General features: G+C 34.8%; 1 protein-coding gene across 1 annotated transcript in view; it reads left to right on the forward strand.

The window, feature by feature from the left end:
* Nucleotides 1-18,216, forward strand: part of SLC30A7 (solute carrier family 30 member 7) — a 73,515-nt gene extending 55,299 nt beyond the window's left edge. Inside the window, exons 9-11 of the mRNA XM_044001551.1 lie at nt 14,012-14,102; nt 16,868-17,017; nt 17,972-18,216. Coding sequence (XP_043857486.1) covers nt 14,012-14,102; nt 16,868-17,017; nt 17,972-18,019 — 289 coding nt within the window. The 3' untranslated portion in view covers nt 18,020-18,216. The remainder of the gene's footprint in view (nt 1-14,011; nt 14,103-16,867; nt 17,018-17,971) is intronic.
* Nucleotides 18,217-23,495: the final 5,279 nt, after the last annotated feature.

Genomic DNA, 23,495 nt, shown 5'->3' on the forward strand with positions numbered 1-23,495 from the left:
CTCAGACACTTGACACTTACTAGCTGTGTGACCCTGGGCAAGTCACTTAACCCTCATTGCTCTGCGCTTTAAAAAAAAAAAAAGTGAAGACTAATTATACCATGTGGGAACTGCCTGAGTCCATTCTGCTTCAAAAGATAAGGAATATGCATTTTGAATTGACACCAGAAGAATGTTCAGGAAAGAAGAATTACATGAGATGTGGGCAATAGGAACATAATTAACTGGGAACCATTCAGATTGTGAAACTCCCTTCTTATAGAGATCTTTTCTTTTCCTTATGCTCTTTCCTGTATAAAATAGTGGTATATACCTAATAAGCATTTCTATGCCAAAAGTTATGTTATACAGTAGAAAGAACACTGGGCTTGGAGTCAGAAGAGACTTAATTTCAACCCAGCTCTTTTGTGTACTAAAGTGTAACTTTGAGCAAGTAACTTAAATTTTTCTAAGCCTTAATTTTCCTCATCTGAAGGGGAGATATTGCTTGTACCATCTACCTTCTAGGCAGTTGTGAAGAAAGCTCTTTGTAACTCATAAGGACATTCTAAAATTGTTACTCATGTAGTGCTGAAAAACAAAAAGAGGGGCAGCTAGGTGGTGCAGTGGATAAAGCACTGGTCCTGGATTCTGGAGGATCTGAGTTCAAATTCAACCTCAGACACTTGATATTTACAAGCTGTGTGCCCTGGGCAAGTCACTTAACCCTCACTGCCCCAGAGAGAGAGAGAGAGGGAGAGAGGGAGGGAGAGGAGGAGGATATTTTAAAATGCTGAAATGGAATGTTAGCCAGGAAGCTATTCAACTTCTTTGCAGGAATTATTATCCATCCAGTAGGGATATCCTATAGACTTATTAATGTATGTTTAACACTTCATATTATTTTTGTACTATAAAATTACATGAAGTCAATAATTTTGTTTTTAGCAATTGAAATATAACTAGCAATTATTTTTTGTTATTGATATTGTCATTTCCTCTACCTGAGTAGCTCACTTGTTTTCATAGTACATTTTTTTTTACTTCAATATATGAATCTATATTTTAGCTTGCTAAGTGATGAATGACTTTTTAAAAATAGAATTTCTGAACAAGAAGGAAACTTAGTGGTCATCTAGTCCAACCTTCTCTCATGTCCAGGAATCTTCTTTGTGATATCCTTGACAAGACAGCCTCTGATTATATAAAAAGAACCTTCCATCTTTGCAGGAAGGGACACTCTAGTTTGCTGTTTTTGTTTTTTTAAACAAAAGTATTTTATTATTTTCCAGTTATATATAAGGATAGTTTTCAACATTTGTTTTCATAGGATTTTTAGTTCCAAATTTTTCTCCCATACTCCCTTCCCTCCCCCATCTCAAAGACAGAAAGCAATCTGATATAGGTTATATATGTATAACCACACTAAACATATTTCAGCATTAGTCATCTTTGAAAAAAGAATCAGATCACAAGGGAAAAACCTCAAAAAAAGAAGGAAAAAAAAAACAGCTCAAAAGTAGAATCAGTATGGTTCAATATGCACTCATAATCCATAGTTCTTCTTTCTGGATGTTGAGAACATTTTCCATCATGAGTCCTTTGGAACTATCTTGGACCACTGTATTGCTGAGAAGAATCAAGTCTATCACAGTTGATCAACACATAATGTTGATAATGTATATAATGTTCTCCTGGTTTTGCTCATCTCACTCAGCATCAGTTCATGTAAGTCCTTCCAGGTTTCTCTGAACTCCTCCTGCTTATCATTCCTTACCGCACAATAGTATTCCATTACATTCATATACTGCAACTTGTTTAGCCATTCCCCATTTGATGGGCAACCCCTCAATTTCCAATTCCTTGCCACTACAAAAAAGAGCAGCTATAAATATTTTTATACATGTGGGTCCTTTTCCCTTTTTTATGATCTCTTTGGGAAAAAGATGCAAAAGTGGTATTGCTGGGTCAAAGGGTATGTACAGCTTTATAGCCCTTTGGGCATAATTCCAAATTGCTTTCCACAATGGTAGAATCAGTTCACAGCTCCACCAACAATGCATTAGTGTTCTAATTTTTCCATAGCTTCTCCAACATTTATTATTTTTCTTTTTTATCATATTAGCCAATCTGATAGGGGTGAGGTCGTTCCTCAGAGTTGTTTTAATTTGCATTTCTCTAATAAATAGTGATTTAGAACATTTTTTCATACAGCAATAGATAACTTTGATTTCTTCATCAGAAAACTGCTTGTTCATATCCTTTGACAATTTCTCAATTGGGGAATGAATTGGTTTCTTATAAATTTGATTTAGTTCCCAATACATTTTAGAAATGAGGCCTTTATCAGAAATACTGGCTATAAAAATTCTTTCCCAGTTTTCTGTCTCCCTTCTAATTTTGGATGCATTGCTTCTATTTGTACAAAAAGTTTTTAATTTAAGGTAATCAAAATCATCCATTTTGTATTTCATAATATTCTCTGTCTCTTGTTTGGTCATAAACTGTTCTCCTTTCCAAAGATCTGAGAGGTAAACTATTCCTTCCTCTCCTAATTTACCTATGGTATCACCTTTTATGTCTAAATCATGTACCCATTTTGACTGTATTTTAGTATAAGGTGTAAGATGTTGGTCTATGCCTAGTTTTTGTCATTCTGTCTTCCAGTTTTCTCAGCAGTTTTTTTTCAAATACTGAGTTCCTATCCCAGAATCTGGAGTCTTTGGGTTTATCAAATAGTAGATTACTGCAGTCATTTACTACTGTGTCTCCTGTGCCTAACATATTCCATTGATCCACCACTCTATTTCTTAGCCAGTGCCAAATAGTTTTGATGACTGCCACTTTAGACACTCTAGTTTTTGAATGTTCTCTATACTGAGACAAAAACCTGCTTCTCTGTAAATTCAAACTAAAAGTCCTGTTTTGGCACTGTGTCGCTGCATAGAATAAATCTGACACATTATCTTCATTTCACCATGTCATATCCCCTCTCAAAGCTTTTTTTTCCTAATTAATATGACCATTTCCTTCATGTGATATGACTTGAAGTCCCTTCAGTATCCTGATAACCTTCCTCTAGATATCTTCTAATTTGTCACCATACTCCTTAACAGGATGTCTAGAACAGAGTGTGGTTGACCACAATGTAGGGTATTACATGGTTCTGGACTTTGATCTAATGTTTTGCTGAGATACCTCGTTATAGAGGTGAGGTCCAAGAATCTGCCAGTGAAATTTAACTTTTGGTAGGTCCTGTTGAGTTGAAAAGCTTTGAGTATAAACAAGATACAAAAATACAAGACTGTCAGGATGGCCTCATGGTCTAAAGCATCAGACTTAATGCATGGTCTTCTTGTGGTCTCTGGAGGTGTGAGTTTGAATCCCACTTCTGACATGTCTCTGTCATCTGAGGAACATCCCACCTGAGTTTGAAGAAGTCTGGCATTGGAAAGTTTTGTTTTTGTCCTTCATTCCCAAAGAGGACCATGACATCAGGGTGATGTCATGGCTTGCAGTGAATTGGATTTAAGCGAGGGAGGGCTGTGCAAAATTACCAACCTCCCCTCCCTCCACCCTCCCAAGCCATCTGGGTCCAGTAGCAAGATATACCTCAGGATGACTGAAGATGGCCCCGAGTGTTTGAGGCAATCAGGGTTTAAGTGACTTGACCAGAGTCACACAGCTAGTAAGTCTCCAAGGTGAGATTTGAACTCAGATAGTCCCAGCTTCAGGGCCAGTGCTCTATCCACTGCATCACCTAGCTGCCCCATGGAGGCTTAACTCCTAAGGAATCACTTTTTTTTCCCAGCCATGGAAACTCATGAAAAGTTTCTGCTAAGACCAGGGTTATGATCTTCATTGTTGCAAGTTCTCGCAGTCATAAAAGCATATATCCTTGAAGTATTATTTTGCATATTATAGTTCTGTTAATTCAGTCTTAAGTTACATTAACTTTTGGAACAGCTTCAAGGCAATCAACTTGGAGTCAGGAAGATCCAAATTCAAATTCCACCTAAGACATTTACTGTTGTGTGTCCCTAGCAAGCAACTTAACCTTTCTCAGTCTGTTTCCTTTTCTTTAAAATAAATAACAGCACTTACTTCTAAAGTTCAGATGAAATAACTTATTTAAAGTGTTTTGTAAACCTTGTAAACCATACCCAATTACTTACTATCATTATTTTTACCTGTTCCTCTCAGTTTCATGTTGTATATACATTTGATAACTATGACTTCTGTATCTTTAGCCAAATTATTAAGCTGTTAAACTACAACAGAACCAAGGACAGGTACCCTGAATCTTGGTTGACCCTGATCCATTCATCAACACCCTAGTTAAGCTTATTCACCCAGCCATTTTCTACTCAGTAATATTGTCAGCCAGTCTTCACTGTAAAATTTTATCCACAGGGATGTCTCAAGATACTTTGTCAACTATCTTGCTGAAATTTGGACATACTTTACCCAGGATATATGCAATATGTGATGTGCTTTTAGATTTCATATGTGAATTACTCCCGCTTTATGATACTCTATTGTATATTCACTCTGATAAAGAATTCAGTAAATTTATTCAGGAATATGGTTCAGTTTTACTTTATTTGATAACCATATTATCTGAGAAATTCTAGTATTAAAATAATTAACATTTTCAGTTTTCATTTATCAGCTTGAAGCAGAGAAAGAAGATCAGTTTTCTTTGTAGATTTTAGCAAAGCCCTGAAGTCACACATGCTTATCGGAAAATGTTCTAGCAACCTACATGTTTTTGTAACCGCATCTATACTTCCAGAAAATAATTCATTCTCTCTCATGAACTGTTATTGTTGAGCTTAAATGAAAACTGTTTATGCAAGGACATGCAGGAGTTTATTTTAGGTTTTAAAAAAATATATCCCATGGATCAATCACAGTGTATTTGCTTTTATTCAGGTTCACCTTTGTATATCAGTAATTGAAATTAATTGTTAGAGCTTAATCATCCTAGCTCATCCATTCCTGATTACTCAGAAATGAATTTAGAAATTTGTCATTGCTGCTCTGGAACTGTAGGGTGGCATGAAATCTCGTCAGTATTCCCTACTTTTCTTCTCCATCCTTGATTCAGGGTTAATTTTTACTAGTTTAATTTTTCAGAGTTATTTGAGCTTTTATTTATGTCTTTATTCCTTAGTGTTTCTTAATTCCTCTTGGCTAAAGTGTATTTTTTCTTGATCTGGGTTACAATACTTTTAGTTTAACTTTAAACCAATATTCTTTATATTTGGCAAAGATACTTGGGAATGAGGAGGAAAAAGCACACAGTAGTTGTATTTCTCTGAATAAGCTCATTGACTCCTCTCAGCTCCACTTCATGTCATATTTGAATGACTCAATTGGGAAAAATATCGTCTGGTCAGGTAGAATCTGTCTCTTGTAGCACTGTTGTATGCTTATGTGTATCTTCTCAAATTAATAAGATTACATATTTAATCCAAATAGAGATAAAAGGTAGGTATATGGTGCCTGCTCCAGTCTCATAGTTCTGAGGTCCAGAGAACTTAATCTTGCCATTGCTGTTCATTCATTCATGACAGACATTAATTGATTACCTCTTAGTATGCTACTAACATTTTTAGGGTGTTTGTTTTTTTTTGGAGGGATAAAGGAGTTGATTTGGGCCTATGATATCATTGGTCTAAAGAAATTCCTATGAGGAAACTTTCTCTATCAAGCAGCTCTGCAACTGCTTTGTATCTGGATAGTATAAGAGTTGCCTAGATGTAAGTGACTTTCCCATGGCCACACAGTCAATAATGTGTCAAAAACAAGCTGTGAACTGAGGTCTTTTCCATCTATTATGCTATGGTAGAGGGTAGGTAAGGGGCACAGTGGATATAGTTCTGGGCCTAAAGAGGAACTTATCTTCCTGAGTTCAAAAACAGCTTCTGACACTTACTAGCCATGTGACTCTGGATAAATCACTTAACCCTGATTGCCTCAGTTTCCTCACCTGTAAAATGAGCTGGAGAACAAAAATGAAAACCAATCTAGTATCTTTGCCAAGAATACCCCAAATAGGGTCACAAAGAGTTGGACGTGACTGAAAAACTACTGAATGCTATAGTATTTTTAAATCTCTAAAGTTTATAAAGCAATTCTCAGCATCTCTGAAGTAGGTAGTACAAGTACTTTTAACCTTATTTTACATTTAAAGAAACTGAGGCACAGAAAAAATGATCATTTCCCCCAAGATCACCCAGCTAATCTCCAGACTCTTAAGTCTAGCACCATTTTTGTCCACTACACCATGATTTTCCCAGCAGGAAGCCTGCCATACTTTTAGTCATATGATCAAGATATCAAAGTTTCATTTGCTTTAGGCTACATTTTTGAGATTTTTCTCTTTTTCTTCTTTCCAGTACCCTTTTTCTAGTTGTTTTTTCTTCTTCAACACAACACAAGCCCAGCTACCCATTTAAAATGCAAAACTATTTTAGCAGTTTGAGGAAATCTTGGTGCACAGAATACATAGGGTTAGGTCAGTTGCATGTATAATATTTTGGCTGGCACAGTTCATATTTATTGACTCCAAGACTGACCAAATCACCCTTTAAACAATCTTCAGGTTATCCATATCTTGTTTGTTGACTCTCAACACTTCTTTATCAAGTTTCTCTTTTTTCCAGTTCTAGTCTTTTTTTACTTTTCTCCACCTCCAGCTCTTTTTTAAGACCCTCCCCCCATGTTCACTAGCTTTGAAAATCTTTTTTTTTTCCTCTCTGTAATGGCAACTTCAGTGAACTCATCCTGCTGTATTATCTAATTTGTCCAAGATAGGCACTCTATCTTCATATCTATTTATTCTAAACATTTTCTCCATACCTCTCTACTTTTTTCATTTCCTGATCTTGTTCCAGCTTACCTAGATATCATGGAGATCATATAATCATTTCCTGCCCTCACTGATTTTTTTTATTACAAATATAATAATACTTTGTATTTTGGTGGAGGGGAGGGGGAGAGGGTATGGGAAAGGAAATAAAATTTCATTGGTTCTTTTTGGGGGGGGGGTTGGGCAATAAGGGTTAAGTGACTTGCCCAAGGTCACACAGCTAGTAAGTGTCAAGTGTCTGAGGCTGGATTTGAACTCAGGTCCTCCTGACTTCAGGGTCGGTGCGCCACCTAGCTGCCCCTTCATTGGTTCTTGAGTCCTTTCTCCATCCTTGTTGACTGGAAGAGAGTACTGGGTTGACCTTTTTTTTTTTTCCTGGTGATTTGTACTTTTGTTCTCCTTCATTAGCATGAATAATAGAAATTTGCATGTACTAGAGTATTAAACCATAGGACAGGATGTGTTACTGTCTAAATATAACTCTGTTGCCTATGCTTAAAAGAAGAATATGATCTTTTGGGGTCTACTTTTGTTACTCAATCTTTACCTTTGTAGCAGTTAAATTTTGCGCATTTAATTTGTTTTAGTTGAAGTTGTAAGTTTGAAATATTCAAAGGCTCTTATGAGAATGGGATACTCTTATCACCTGGCTTCCATTCCATCAAGTTTTGGATTGTCAAACTGTAACATCTGTTAATTTATTAGCATGATGTGTTTTTGATCCAGAATAAGTACTGTGTCTGGATTCTTATCTGTAATTGAAATACCACCTTCCAGGGGGCAGCTAGGTGGCACAGTGGATAAAGCACCGGCGCTGGATTCAGAAGGCCCTGAGTTCAAATTCGGCCTCAGACACTTGACATTTACTAGCTGTGAGACCCTGGGCAAGTCACTTAACCCTCGTTGCCCTGCAAAAAAAAATCACCTTAAATACCACCTTCCAATGACAGACTTACTAAAAATCACTTAATAATTTGAAATTGACTGCAAATAAATTTGAGTAAATTCCTAGGAGCCAGCATTTCTTCCCACTTCTACTTTTCTTAGTAAGTTGATGACAGCTGGCCATAAGGGATTCATTTCATTTAACAAAGTGACCTTTCTAGTAAAAAAAAAATCCACCTTTACCTCAAAAAAAGGCAAATTAGGAAAACTCTGGTTTTCAAACTATATTTTAAATTAGGAACCAGCAAAACTATTTGGTACTCTGTTGTATGATGGAAATAGTGTTAATGTTGAGCCAGATGATCCAAGTTCCAATTCTAATTGTGCCATGGCCAAATAAATTCTCTGGGTAAGTCAGTTAATTTTTCTGGACCTCAATATCTTTATCTACAAAATGAAGAGTAAGTACTAGATGATGTCACTAATGTCCCTTCTAGCATTCATTCTATGATAATGTTAGTTTAAAAACTAGAAAAGTAAATCACTGCAACAGACCTGAGAAAGAAATCAGAAGCAGGAGAAAACTTAGTAGCTCATGTTTGGTAAATTTCTAAGTACATATTGCTTTAGAAGTATTCCTTGTCTGACAATAACAGCTGGGAAATTTGGAAAACAGTTTGGCAGAAATTGGGTTTAGACCCACATCTTAAACTATATAACACAACAAGCTCTTAATGAATCTGGAACCAGAATATAAAAGTCCCCATCTTAATGAAATTAAAGAAGTGAAAGCAGTTCCTTTCACAACCATAACTGGGGGGTGGGTTGGGAAGAATTCCTATCAAATCAGGGTATGATACAGTGGAAAGGGCAGTGGATCTAGAGTCAGAAAACCCGGGTTCAGATCCCATGTGACTTTGTGCAAGTCACTTAATCTCTGTAGACTTCAGTTTTCTTACCTGAAAAATGACAGGGTTGGATGATATGACCTCTAAGGACCATTCTAGCACTAAATCTGTGATCTGTGGCTTATGGGTTATCATAAAAAGCAAAATAAACAACTTTGATTAGTTAAGATGTAAAAAGTTTTGCATTTACAAAATCAACAAAGTTAGAGTAATAAGAGAAACTATTGAGTGAAAGAAAAAATAGTTATTTGACCCTGAGCAAATCATTTAACCTCTGAAAACTTAACTTTATTTGTAAAATTGCATAATAGCACCTACTTTGCATAGTTGTTAGGAAGATGAAGTAAGTTATATCTATACAGATAAAGTGCTTTATAAGCCAAATATTAGCTATTATTAATAGTATAGCACCACGAATAGTTTGATACCCATTTTTCTATCTATATGTATGTAAATATACATATAGTTAATAGATTGATGGATATATTGAAAGAATATTGGCATGGATAAGATCAAAAGATACTCCTCAATAAGTGGTTTAAATAAGAGATTTATCTAAAGGTATCAGATAGTGATGTCATTAGCTTTCAAAGAATGAACTCATTCGGTTTTATTGGAAATTAATTCACCTTATGAAATTGCTCTTTTTTATAAGCAAAAAAACCCTTTCATTTTTACTTTGAAAACTGGAATAGTTAGCCAGAGAAGAGAACCTCTAATAGTTTCCAAATGTTTACTGTTTAGGCTTGGATTAGACTGTAAACCTTAGTGAACATCAGGAATTTGCAAAACTTGCTATTTTTCATAAATCCTTTCATTATGGCTAAATGGAACCCATGCAAATTCTGTTTTATGATCCTCATATCATCTTTATTGGGAAACTATGTCTTCAAACCAGTAACTTAATTTTGAAAAGCAAAACCCCAAATATTTTATACATTTAATTTTTTTTTAAATGGCCATTTCAGTTACTGTAGAAATTGAGTATGGATGATTGATTCTGAATTGAATTTTACCATATGATTTATCAAATATATCTTCCCTACTTCACAGTCTTATAAACTAGTCGCAGATTCTGTTCTATATTCCACAGTTGAAATTCTTACACATTTGTAGCACTGTTGCTGAAGAAATTAATATAATGCATCCTTGTGCTTCAGCAAGATTCCTACTGTTGGCTTTATTTCATTGTAACATGTCTGAGCAAGCAACCATTTAAAATTTCATATTGTAGAAAAATCAGTCTTTAAAATAAATTCCTGAGCAAAGGAAATAACTCTTCCTGTTTAGTATCATACTTTCCTTACTTTATAAATCTATTTAGACAGAATATTGTGCAATTTTTAATAACATTTATGCTAATAACAAATGTTTTGGGCTTTGATTTTATAGAAATATTAATTGCTTATATGTTATGATTCCTGCATTGGACAATATAGGATGAATGATCACTTTTAACTCTTAAGAAAATTGCTGTAGCTAAAGAAACCATATGAATTATTTACGAATTCTGAGACTACTCTAGCTAGTGGGTATTAATTGAAAGTTGGAATTTTATAACAAAGTGAAAGGAGATAAAATTTCTTATTTTAAAATATTTTATTTTGAACTTAAATCATCAATAAATAAAAAAGTAATAAAATCTCTTATAAGAAACCATGAACTGCCCTTATGTATAATTTGTTTTAGATAAATGTTGTATAAATATATGTATACATATATGTGTATTTGTGTTTACATATATATACACAGGGTAAATTAAAAAAAAAAAACCTGCTGTATTTGTTTGGCTCCCTATCTGTATTTTTTTCCTCCTTCACATTTTATGGAAGTATTTTATTAATGTCCTTTGTTGGTATATATCTATCACTACCTACCTATTAACCTAGGATTTACATCCTTCTCTTTTCACTGAGGGTAATAAGCATCGACTTCTTCATCCTAGGAAATTTCACAGGCTGTAACTTAAAACAATTTCACAAAAAAGGTAGGTAGGGACAGCTAGGTGGCGCAGTAGATAGAGCATTGGCCTTGGATTCAGGAGGACCTGAGTTCAAATTCAGCCTCAGACACTTGACACTTACTAGCTGTGTGACCCTGGGCAAGTCACTTAACCCCAATTGCCTCACCCAAAAAAAAGAAGTAGGTAGATTTATGGAAGATAGAATTGTGGCCTATTTTCTAATGGGATAAAATTGCTGTCATGGAGGGCAATGGCACTCAATGCTCCCTCCCCCTTGCTTATAGCTTAACCCATTAGAGTTGTAAAGTTTATGTAAAGTGTGCAGAGGAGGAAGAGAGTGTGGTCTGTGACGGAATATTGGGTAACACCCACAGCTAGGGAGTGTGATGGATGATGAGCCAGGAAAGGTGGATGAGTAGTAGCTGTCAGATAGTTAAAGAAAGAACCAAAAGAGAAGAGTCATGTCATAAAAAAACAGAGGAAAGAGTTACAGGAGGAGAGGATGGCCAACACTGCCAAATGGAGCAGATAGATTGAGAAGGATGAGGATGGAGAAAATAATATCAGATATGGCAAATAAGATCATTTTTTTAAGTTTTGAGAGAGTAGTTTGAGTTGAGGGATATGGTTGCATACCTATTGTCAGTCTTTACTGGTTCTCTGAGAAGGTGTTATCTCATTCATCACATCTGAGTTCAGAGGAAATCAAGTAGAAACAGTCTTGGAAAGGCTGCTTATTGTGCTTTTGCTGTTCTGTGGATACTGTACAGTTAGATAAAATGACTGCTTTGGAACAACTTCAGTAGTTGACAGGATGATGGGGATGTGTTTTATTAATTTTATCATCATCACCACCATCATCATTTCATTATATTTCTGGAAGGCAGGCTTAGTCCTGACTCTAGGCCTCTGCTCAAACTATTTAAAAAAATTTTTTTTAAAATGTTTAAAAATTATAAAAGTATTTTATTATTTTCCAGTTACATGTAGAGATAGTTTTCAACTGAAATATTTTCAACATTTGTTTTCATAAGATTTCTAGTTTCAAATTTTTCTTCCTCCCTCCCCCCTCCCCAAGACAGCAAGCAATCTGATATAGGTTATATATGTACATTAAACATATTTCTGCATTAATCATGCTGTGAAAGAAGAATCAGAGCAAAAAGGAAAAACCTCAAAAAAGAAAAACAACAGCACTAAAAACAAAAGAAATAGTATGGTTCAATCTACATCCATATTCCACAATTCTTTTTTTCTGGATTTGGAGAGCATTTTCCATCATGAGTCCTTTGGAACTACCATTGTATTGCTGAAAAAGAATCAAGTCTATCACAGTTGATCAACACATAATATTAATGATACTGTGTACAATGTTCTCCTGGTTCTGCTCATCTCACTCAACATCAGTTCATGCAAGTCCTTCTAGGTTTCTCTGAAATTTTCCTGCTCATCATTTCTTACAGCATAATACAAACTTTTTTTTTTAAGTATAAACATTTTTATCTATACTTTTGGGTTCTAATCTTTATCCCTCTTTCCCTCCCTAGCTGAGGTGGTAAGCAATCAGATATACATATAAAATTACATAAAACATTACAATATTAGTCATTTTGTATAAGAAAACTTTAATAAAAGAAAAAAATGAAAGTGAAAAATAGTGTGCTTCAGTCTGTGTTCCATAATAACAGTTCTTTCTTTGGAGGTTCATCGATAATTCTTTGGATTATCTATACATATATATATATATATCTATTGGATAGTATGTTCATCGATAATCCTTTGGGATTGTTTTGAATCATTGTATTATTATTTTAATTTAATTTTAATTTTTTTGGTGAGGCAATTGGGGTTAAGTGACTTGCCTAGGGTCACACAGCTAGTGTTAAGTGTCTGAGGCTGGATTTGAACTCAGGCCCTCCTGACTCCAGGGCTGGTGCTCTATCCACTGCGCCACCTAGCTGCCCCTTGAATCATTGTATTATTTAGAATAGTTAGGTCTTGCACAGTTCTTCATCAAACAATATTGCTGTCTCTGGGCACAATGTTCTCTTGGTTCTGCCCTCTTCACTATACATCAGTTCATGCAAGTCTTTCCAGGCCTTTCTGAAATCATCCTGCTTGTCATTTCTTATAGCATAGTAATATTCCATCACCATCATATACCACAGTTTGTTTAGCTATTCTCCATTGATGGGCATTCCTTTGGTTTCCAATTCTTAGCCATCACAAAAAGAGCTGCTATAAATATTTTGTACAAACAGGTCTTTTTCTCTCTTTGGGGTTGTCTTTGGGATATAAAACTAGCAGTGATATTGCTGGATCAAAGGGTATGCACAGTTCTGTAGCCCTTTGGGCATAGTTCCAAATTGCTCTCCTGAATGGTGCTCAAACTGTTTTAACTAAACTGAAATGCACTTCTTTATCCTTTCTCACTATCCATATCCTTTAAGACCCAGTTTTAATTCAAGATTAAGGCCTTTTTTTTTTTTTTTTTGACTGACCCAGGCCACATTAAGATAACTGTTTCCTGAATTCTGATGGTTTCTATCTAGGTCGGCCCTTGCCTTGGGATAGTGGCATCTGTCCTCGTTAGTTGGGCACTGGAGTCTCAGCAGGAGTAGGACAGTGGACAGATAGGTTCTGTAGCTTTTCCCCCTTGCCTCCTTGGATTCTACTTCAAGGGAGTTCAAGTCATACCTGCTTAAAAGCATTAGAGCTGAATTTGGCACACAGTATCACGCAATTTGACCCTTAGTCATATTGTTATTTAATTTGTTTCCTATGCCAATCTTTTTAATGTTTTAGTGGAAGAGTGGCTGTCATTTATTTAGGCTTCTAATATATTGCTGTATTCATGATAACTTATTAAATTTTAAGGACCAGCTGCCATGGTGTTTCTCTGCCATTTTGTTAATTTTTGAATTTTTTTTTTTTTTTTTTGCGGGGCAGTGAGGATTAAGTGACTTGCCCAGGGTTACACAGCTAGTAAGTGCCAAATGTCTGAAGCAGGATTTGAGCTCAGGTCCTCCTGAATCCAGGGCCAGTGCTTCATCCACTGCATTTTTGATACTTTAACTGAAAATCTGCTTCATTACATAGTCCTAAAACCAAAATTGTATGATTCTAATGTAGCATTAATTTTTCTTAAACTTGAGAATTAAATATATTTTACATTCTTGAAGTGACAATGATATGAACTTGTCCACTAGTTGTTTAGAACGTACCTTAGAAAATACTTTCCTAGTCTCTTGAGGAATTTTGAAACACTGAATATTGGGTATTTGTTTCTTGTGATAAAAATGTATATATGTACATATGTATAGTTGTTTTCCATTATAGGAAACAATAATGTGTTTTGGCAGTGTTTCTGTAACTCATTTATCATCTTTCTTCCTTTAGTGTTATTCCTTTGTTAAGAGAATCAGTTGGAATACTGATGCAGCGAACACCTCCATCACTGGAAAGTGCTCTGCCTCAGTGTTATCAGAGGGTAAGTCTTAAAACTTCCAGCCCTCTGAGTTTTGTGAAGATTCAAACTCCTGAGGTTTTTCGCGTGTTTGTTTTTGAAGTATCGAATTTGTGGTCTGCGTGTACTTTTTTTTTTTTTTTGCATGTACTTTTTCAGATTCCAGGATTGAATCATGACTGATGGCTATCAACTCAGAACAAGTTAAATTTATATTAAAACAGGGCAGTAGGTGGCGCAGTGAATAGAGCCCCGGCCCTGGAGTCAGGAGGACCTGAGTTCAAATCCGGCCTCAGACACCACTTAACACTTACTAGCTGTGTGACCCTGGGCAAGTCACTTAACCCCCATTGCCTCACTAAAAAAAAAGAAAGAAAGAAAGAAATTTATATTAAAACAAGTTTTAAGTTAAAACAATTGCTAAAGAAAATGTTGTGAAATGCGCCTTAGCTGGAACTCTGAGCTTAGTTATCATTTTGTTAGAATAACGGAATATTTTTTTAAAAATTAAAGTTGAATATTATGTAATAGAAAGATATAATGCAAACATCTTGAGTATATGTTCCTTAAGGATAGAGATTGTCTTTTCAGCAGCTAACACATTGTCTTACCCTAATAATGTGGCTACTGATCATTTGCTTATTTGAAGTATTGAATTGTGGATATTGTCTTCAAATTTACATAAAGATCCTTTTCAAACTTAGAGGTTTTTTTTAGCTACTCTCCAACCTGGGCAGCTAGGTGGTACAGTGGATAGAGTGCTGGGCCTAAAGTCAGGAAGACCCATATTCCGGAGTTCAAATCTGGCCTCAGATACTTACTAGCTGTGTGACCCTGGACAAGTCACTCAACCCTATTTACCTCACTTCCTCAGGAGAAGGAAATGGCAAACCACTCCAGTATCTTTGCCAAGAAAACTCCAAATGGGGTCCCAACATGTTAGACATGACCAAAATGAATGAATGACAACTGTCCACTCAAAATGTAGAATCTGAAAAATGTTGAAGCCAATTTTAAAAGGAATTGCCCCACAGTACATGAATAGCAAAAATACATTAGGATTTTCTTTTCTCCAGAGGTGGAGTCAAACTTTTTTGTCTGTAACACTTTTCATGACCAGTGTCATAGAATCAGATTTAGGATTTAGAATGCACTTGCACTTTAGGTTATCTAGTTTTTACTTTAGATGTCATCTTATTTAATTCCTTCATTTTACATATGAAGAAGCTGATGACCAAGAAGCTGTGATTTGTCCAGGTTTACAAAGGTAGTCAGTGGCAGACTTGGACTTTGAACTCAGTTCCTTAAACTCAAAATCTACCAGACTTCACTGTACCATACACTTGCCACATTGTAAGGTCTGAACCAACTCTGCCTTATAGAGCCTGGAAAATGAATGATCAGAAAGCAAGTATACTGATCTTTTAAGCAGAATTTGAAGAAGAAAATGTAGTATTTCATACTCTTTAAATCTAAAAAGTTAGAAAATTTGTAGATAATACAAAACTGGAAAAAAGCTAATAAAAAATTGAGATACACAAAAATCTCAAGTTGAAATTTTGGGTTGAAGCTAATAAGATCAAATTTAATTGGAATAAATGTAAATTCTTAAAGTTGGTTTCATAAATTTAGCTATGTTAGTAGAGGATGGGGGCAGTACATTGATAGAAAGCAGTTTATGTGGAAAAAAAAAAGCCTAGGGGCTTCAGCAGATTGCAATCTCAATATGAGTCAGCAGTGTGATGTCAATGTCAAAAAAGTGGTTGTGATTTTAGGTTATATTGATTGGACTGTTTAGAACCAGGAGGGATTTAGGGAATTCTTTAATCCCACATCCTCAGTTTACAGCTGAAGGAACAGGCCTAAATATGTCAAGTGACTTACAACATGGTCATGTAATTGATAAGTAGTACAGATGGGTTTCCCATCTGGATGTTCGCATTCTAAGTCCACTGCATTATTACTCTTTACTGTCAGTCATGGATCCTGGATGACCTGCCTATATTGTTTTTTACCTTAATTATAATATTATTGGTATACATTGGCATAGGCTCATTTATGCCCAATCCAAGCTCCAGGAATAAACCCTCTAACCCTGTTAAGTTTTAATAGTTCATCTCCTTGTTAAACTTACCTGGTCCCTGCTGGTTTCCTCTTGTTGATGTTCTGTGAATTCTACTAAATCTCTGTTTCAATGATTAATCATGTCTATATTGAGAGTTCTTGGGAAAATATGTTCAAAATAATGAGACTTTATATTTACAAATGATAAAGCTACAGCTAGCAAAGTTATTATTTCTAAATACTTTTGAGGCGTATACTTCTTGGGCCTTAGCCTAGTGGTCAGGATAATATATATATATATATATATTATCTTTGATTATTATTATGGCGTGGAAGAAGGAAACCACAAATAAAGATGGTTTTAGGGGAAAACCAGTTTGAGACAAACAGTTTCTATAGATTATATGGGTAACCTGGGTATTCAAGAGTTATAATTATTATTTAATGTAACTTCAGCATCTTATCTTTATCTTGCTTTGCGCTTAAAGCATTAAGGAATGTCTTTCATGTTTTGTCCAGAGAAACATAGGTATTCTTAACAAAGGATAAATTTTAGTTTACATGATGGTATCCTTATGAAAATTTGACTTCGTGTGGTATGTGTGATATTCATTCCATTTACATTACATTGTAGAAAATTGTAGAGGGCAGGGCCTAATTCTTCTGGTAAAGTATAGCAACTTCTGCATAGTCGATAATGATTGTATCCATACTTTATATTCTAGGTTCTTCAGCTGCAAGGAGTTTACCATTTACAAGAGCAGCATTTTTGGACGCTTTGTACTGATGTTTTTGTTGGGACCTTGAAATTAGTAGTAGCACCTGATGCTGATTCGAGGTGGATTTTAAGCCAAACTCACAATATTTTTACTCAGGTATGGCTATTTTTATTGTTGGTAGAATCTTGAAATTATTTTTATTCATTACATATATCAACTGCACATAATCCATTTTCCTGAAACAGATGCTGATTGTTGGGGACTCTTTATACTTTATACTTTGTAGAAAGTTTTGTTTAATTCTTAGATTTATAGTATTCAAGAAAATTATATTACGAAAATACATTCTCCAAGCACAGATTTGGTTTTCCTACTATAAAAATTTTAAAAATGTGTTTTGACAGAAAAAAATGGGTCACTTTAAAAATGGATAAATATGAGGCACCATAATTTATTGAGTAGAGTGCTGAATTTGGATTAGGTTCAGATGCTCTTTCTGACACTTGGGTAGGTTTATGGCAATAGGCCAGTTGTTTGTTTTCTATACAGTTTATTAATATGTTACATGATATTAGCCTCATAAACTTGTCATCTTTTACTTTTTAACTCTCTCGCCTGCTATTATTCAATCTTTCACCAAGTCCTGTGGATTCGTCTTTTGCAGCATCTCTATCATCCGGATACTGGACCTCATCACTTCATATGTAGACTATTCATTGCCTCAGACACTTGACACTTACTAGCTGTGTGACCCTGGGCAAGTCACTTAACCCCCATTGCAAAAACAAACAAACAAAAAATAAAAGAGAGAGAAGATAAAGCACAGAGATTAGGGCTAGATAAATAGATCTAAGGGTCTTCAAAGACCTGATAATTAAATCCATGAAAGTTGATCTGATCAAATTAACTGTGGAATCCTAGAGGTCCTCAGAGGTCATCTAGTCCAGGGCTCTAGCTGAATAGGAATCTTCTCTATGATATATTTAACAATTCTTACCTGTCCCATAGAACCTATGCAGAAGTAGGATTTTACTTACTACTTTGTGAATTGTATAATATATTACGGTCATGTTCTATTTTCCAATTAAATCCTCTTCTCCCATTTTTCAGGCTGGAGTAAGACAACTTTATGTACAGATTGACTTTGCTGCCATGTAGTGAATCATCAGAAATTGTGCTCTTCGGACCAAAGTTTTCTGGTACTGTACAATCTAAAACATTGCGTCCTCATCTTTTATAAAATAGAGCCATCACCACTACGACAACCCGAGATGAAGACCAAGTAGATGCATCTTTTATAGGCTAGTGGAGAAGTTCTCTTCTAAGGAGCCCAAATTAAAAGGATCTATTCTGGACTTTTGGTCTTGTTTTTTGTGCCCTCTCTTTCCAAACCATTTTCTTTTAAGGGTTTCTTTCTCTTTCTTTTCTACTATCATATCTTTATTTCAGTAGAAATTCAGATTGTGGGCCAGTGATCATTGGTAATGTCTTCTCTGAAGCCACTGAAACCACAGCTCATTCCCCACAAATCAGTGTTATTAGAAAAGAAAAAAAAGTTTAAAAAAGGAAATCTGTTTTGTATGTAATGTCACATTGTTGACATTCTTCAATATAATCATATGTTTGTAAAATTGTTTGTACTTTGCAAACTTAATGAACCAAACCATATTGGGTTTTCAAAGTGCCTTTGCTTCAGAAAATATATTTGCCAGCACAGAAATGTAATGTCAGGGGGTTTTCTTTTTTTCTTTTCTTTTTATTTTTATGGGCATACTGTAACTTGTACAAAATAAGACTCTTGCTACTGATGTATACTAAATTTATTTTTGTGTACTTCAAGCATAATTTTAAATGTATAAAAATTCCCCTTTATTGTTTTATCTTGTCAAAATAAAAAAAAGGTATTACTTTTTAAAATTCATTATCACATAAGTTACTCTTTTGGATTATTTTCAAAGGGTTGCAAATACATCTATTGTACAAATGGCTGTTTTGGTTTAATTAAACATCAGCTAGTCTCCAAATGATTTTAGTAAAAACTGATCTCTATATGGGAAGCAGTCCTAAACTCTCCATTGCCATTTTTATGGAATTTGTAAATGAATGAAGGGAAAGCATACTTACTGGTTCCTGAGGTGGTGGGGGATGGATGATGATCTGTGGTTTGGGGTTTTTTTTTCCATTTTTCAAATGCTGAATTTTTTTTGAGCTTTGTTTTTCTGTGCAAAGCTTTACATATGTGAGATTGCTTTCAGAAACCTCCTGAAACTCAAACATAATGGATTTAGTTGAACTGTTGTCAGTTTCCTAAGCAGAAGTGTAGAGATCCTGAGACTAAACAAATCATGGGAGGTGAGTTTAGCACTCAACCTAACACAGGTGTCTTAAGCCGAGGTGAAGACAAGACACACTTACAGATCTAAATTGAGAGGCAGAGCAATGATATTTTTGAAGGAATACTGAAATGGATAACTCTTTTTCTACTTATAAATTAAATTCTCATTTCATTTTAAAAATTGAAATAGCAAAGAAAACTTAAAGGAAGAAAAATAAGTGTTTGAGAATATTAGTGAATAGAAAGTTCTTAACTTTCCATTGGGAGTGAAAAAAATGTTCTTTTTCTACTATGGTATAATTTATCTGATTTCCATATCTCTGACCTACAATCTTAAGAATTGAGAATTTATGGTGCATTGATATGTCAATGGTTTCTACATAAAGAAAACAAGTAATAGATTATTATTAGGAAAATTGGCTACCTTGTCTATGCATACATACATATGGACTAAATTAAGGACTTATTGCTGCTGATTGGTATTAAATATATATATGTGTGTGTGTGTGTCTATTTGTGTGTATATACATATATGTGTATATATACATATATGTATTTTTTGTTGTAAATTAAATAGTAGTTTCAGAGCTAGAGAAATTTGCTGAACCTAAGAATCAATGCAATTATAATCAGTTTAACTGAAGTAAACATTGAAGTATTTTAAAGGGGTGAGGAAAATACATTCCCATGATCCTGCTGCTTTTACTTGACAAGTATAATTAGCCTTTTCTAATCTTCCAACCACTAGTAAGCCTGTGAAACTCTAATTTATTCTTTATGCTTATCACAGAAATAATTTTGATATAGATAAATGAAAGAATTAGTATGACTGAGAGATTCTGGAGTTTGCAACTTAATCCAATTGAATATGGAAGAATTTGTAAAACATTTCCAATATGGAGAATGAGATTTTCCATAAGTAGGTAGATGCATGATTGTTGTGTGGATTTTGAAGAAGGGCCAGGTGCTTGTTCTTGTGGTCTTTATATACACTATTTGCTATTCAGCAGAAAGAAGAGTTTTTATATACACAGATCTGAGCCACTCTACTTTTTAATGAAGAAAAACCTGCTTCTCTTTATGAAATTGTATTCACAGTGCACCCTGAGAAACTGCATGGGTATTATACATTATCCATTTCATGACATCTTAGAGCTACTGGGTTAATGAACAAAATTCTTATTGCTTCTACATTAAGAGTAGGAGCCTGAATCACAAGGCTGGTATAAATAATTTCTGCATTTAGTTAAAATGAATGTATATAGTATTTAAAGTATAGTAGAGGGCAATTAACTTCTTATTCTTTCCATGAGTGACTGATTAAACAGCATTCTTAGTAAAGGTATGTTACTTCAGATTATTTTGCCAAGAAATAATTAATCTGATTACTGTTGATTTTCTCTTTTAGAGAAAAGGTTAGTAATTATTGTTGGGTTATAGATCTTTTGTAGTTTTGCAAAAATAGATTTTTTTGTAAAACTGAGACTTTGCTAACACTTCCTAAAGCAAAACATTCACTGAAAAAATTTTCGTATTGCTAAGGGAATACTTACCTTGCAATGGGACTTCCCTAAACAAATTTATATACACTTTTTATCAAAATGATGTTAATGAAGATGAAACATTTAACATGGACAACTTCCTACTTTTGCTAACTTCCAAATGCAGACCCTTGTCCATTCTGTTATTTAGGAGTAAGCAAGCCCTCATATTCCTTTGGTTAGAACAGGCTGTAGCACTCTAGAAGTTATAATGGGGGGTGAAATGATATAGGAAGAGTATTTGCCATTATTGTCATGTTAAACTGCTTTGGTCTTATTTGGCACCATGCTTTCCCTTGGGTCCTGAAAGTTCTTCATATTCTTCATCAAACCAGCTTAGCTAAGTACCAGAAGGATTTTTATTTCAGAATAATAGAAAACCACTATATTTTTTAAGCAAATGGGATAGAAAGGAATTGGTGTTAAGGAAACTAACCACAAAATATTTCATTTCTAATTACAGAGCTGAAAGAGATCATAGGAATCATCTGGAGATTTTACATGTGAGAACAGAGGGCAGAGAGGTATAGTTACTTCCTCAAGATCATACAGTTATTAGTGGCAAATCTATAGTCTTTTTTTGGGGGGGGGGGTGAGGCAATTGGGGTCGAGTGACTTGCCCAGGGTCACACAGCTAGTAAGTGTTAAGTGTCTGAGGCCAGATTTGAATTTAGGTCCTCCTCCTGAATCCAAGGCCGGTGCTTTATCTACTGTGCCACCTAGCTGTCCCTTTGTTTGTTTGTTTTGGGTTTTTTTTTGCAGGGCAATGAGGGTTAAGTGACTTGCTCAGGGTCACACAGCTAGTAAGTGGATTTGAACTCAGGTACTCCTGAATCCAAAGTCAGTGCTTTATCCACTGTGCCACCTAGCTGCTCCAAGTCTATAGTCTTTTGATGGACAGTCCACTAGTCTTTTCATTACATCATGCTGTCCACAGCATATCATTATTTCCAGACATTCTAAATCATTCTATAAATGGAAGAGTTTATTTGCCCCAAGGTATAACCTAATCATTGGTATAGCAAAAGACTTAATGAAATTTGATCCTATATCAAATTACAAAGGTTCTTTTTGATCTTTGGATTGCTTTTTTTTTTTTTAAACTAGAGGATCTTTTATTATATTGATTCTAGATACTCTAACATGATATTTTAAACCCTCCCCCAACCCCCCCCCCCCTTTTAACTTCAGGGTTGAAAACATATACAAAAGATGATGGAATCTCTACAAAAGAATTTTCCTTAGCAAATTTGTATGTTTTCTCTCCAAAGCTAAATTGAGATTTTTATTTGTTCCAGTTTCCTAAATTTTGGAGCTTTAAAAAAAAGAAAACTAATTCAAAGATGACCTCATTTTAGTTTTACTGACATAGATTTACAATTGGAAAAGACCATAGACATCATTTAATTCAACCTCTCTATAAGAGAAGAAACTGAGGCCTGGAGGGATTAAGGGCCTTTTCTACCATAGTCATTCAGTTAATAAGTAGCAAAGCCAGGGTATTCTTCATGGAAGAAATAGACTTATCTTTAGGTATGTATGCAGTCATGCAGGCTTGAGTATTTACAACATCATAGAATCACTGGATCGATTAGAAATAGCTTTTTTTTTTTTTAGCAAGAAGAGACATTTGGGCAAGAAAGGGCTACATTCTCCTTAATCACTTTTAGTACTTTTTTTTCCAATTTTTTTTTTCCTGGCTTCAAGATTTTGAAAATTGATCCCTGAGTGCCTTCAAAATCATGTGTGTTTATTTTGTCAGCTCTACTTGCTCTTCCTGACTTACCTTAAGTGCCATTTCCACTTCTGTTTATAACAACATGTCAGGTACCAAATATGGTTGTTTCACTGTCATTGATGGTATAAATAAAAGCACTGACAAATCTATTATATATCCATGTGTTGTCCTCCCAGTTTTACATGTAAGTGCTCTTGGGATAATCTGACTAGTCCATTTCTCCCTATTTTGTGAGGCAATATTCCTCATTATTATCTTTTTTGTTTGTTTTGTTTTGTTTGGCAAGGCAATGAGGTTAAGTGACTTGCCCAGGGTCACACAGCTAGTAAATGTCAAGTGATTGAGGTCGGATTTGAACTCAGGACCCCCGAATCCAGGGCTGTGCTTTATCCACTGCACCACCTAGCTGCTCCCTCATTATTATCTACTGATCATCATTTTCCATGTTTTACAAAATGAATTTGTACTCTAAATTGACTTTGACCTTTGATGGCCTGTCTGCTTTGCTTTGAGAATTTCTTTCAATCAAAGTATTTTAAGTCCACAAAGGATTTATTTTAAGACAGCCTGATAAGCTAAGTGGTCCAGATTTTTACCATTAAAACAACATAAAAAACAACATAGTTGATTAGGTAGCTAATATTTTTGCACAAACTATGTGATCTAAATGTGTTTCTTGATTGTACTTAAAAAAATAGCCAGGGGAAATGAAATTCAATTCAGAACTTATTTTAAATGGAATGTCTTTGACCATATTTTCATGAGGTCACTAAAATTTTTTACTAATTCCAAAGAAATTTGATCCCAGGAACTATGTAATATATTACCATTTTATGAATTTATCATGCCAAAATTTTTAATGTTGGAGATCAGTTCCATCGGCATGATCCAAATGCTCATTGTTAGTGATGTTTAAGTCCTTAGGCCATCTTGTCCTCGGTGCCTAGTCTATAGTAAGATCCAATGTACTGCTGGCTAGAAATAAACGACTTTAAACAGTAAATCCCATCTTTTGCTGTA

The sequence above is a fragment of the Dromiciops gliroides genome, chromosome 4, assembly GCF_019393635.1.
Source record: "Dromiciops gliroides isolate mDroGli1 chromosome 4, mDroGli1.pri, whole genome shotgun sequence".
In the NCBI taxonomy this organism is placed as follows: Eukaryota; Metazoa; Chordata; class Mammalia; order Microbiotheria; family Microbiotheriidae; genus Dromiciops; species Dromiciops gliroides.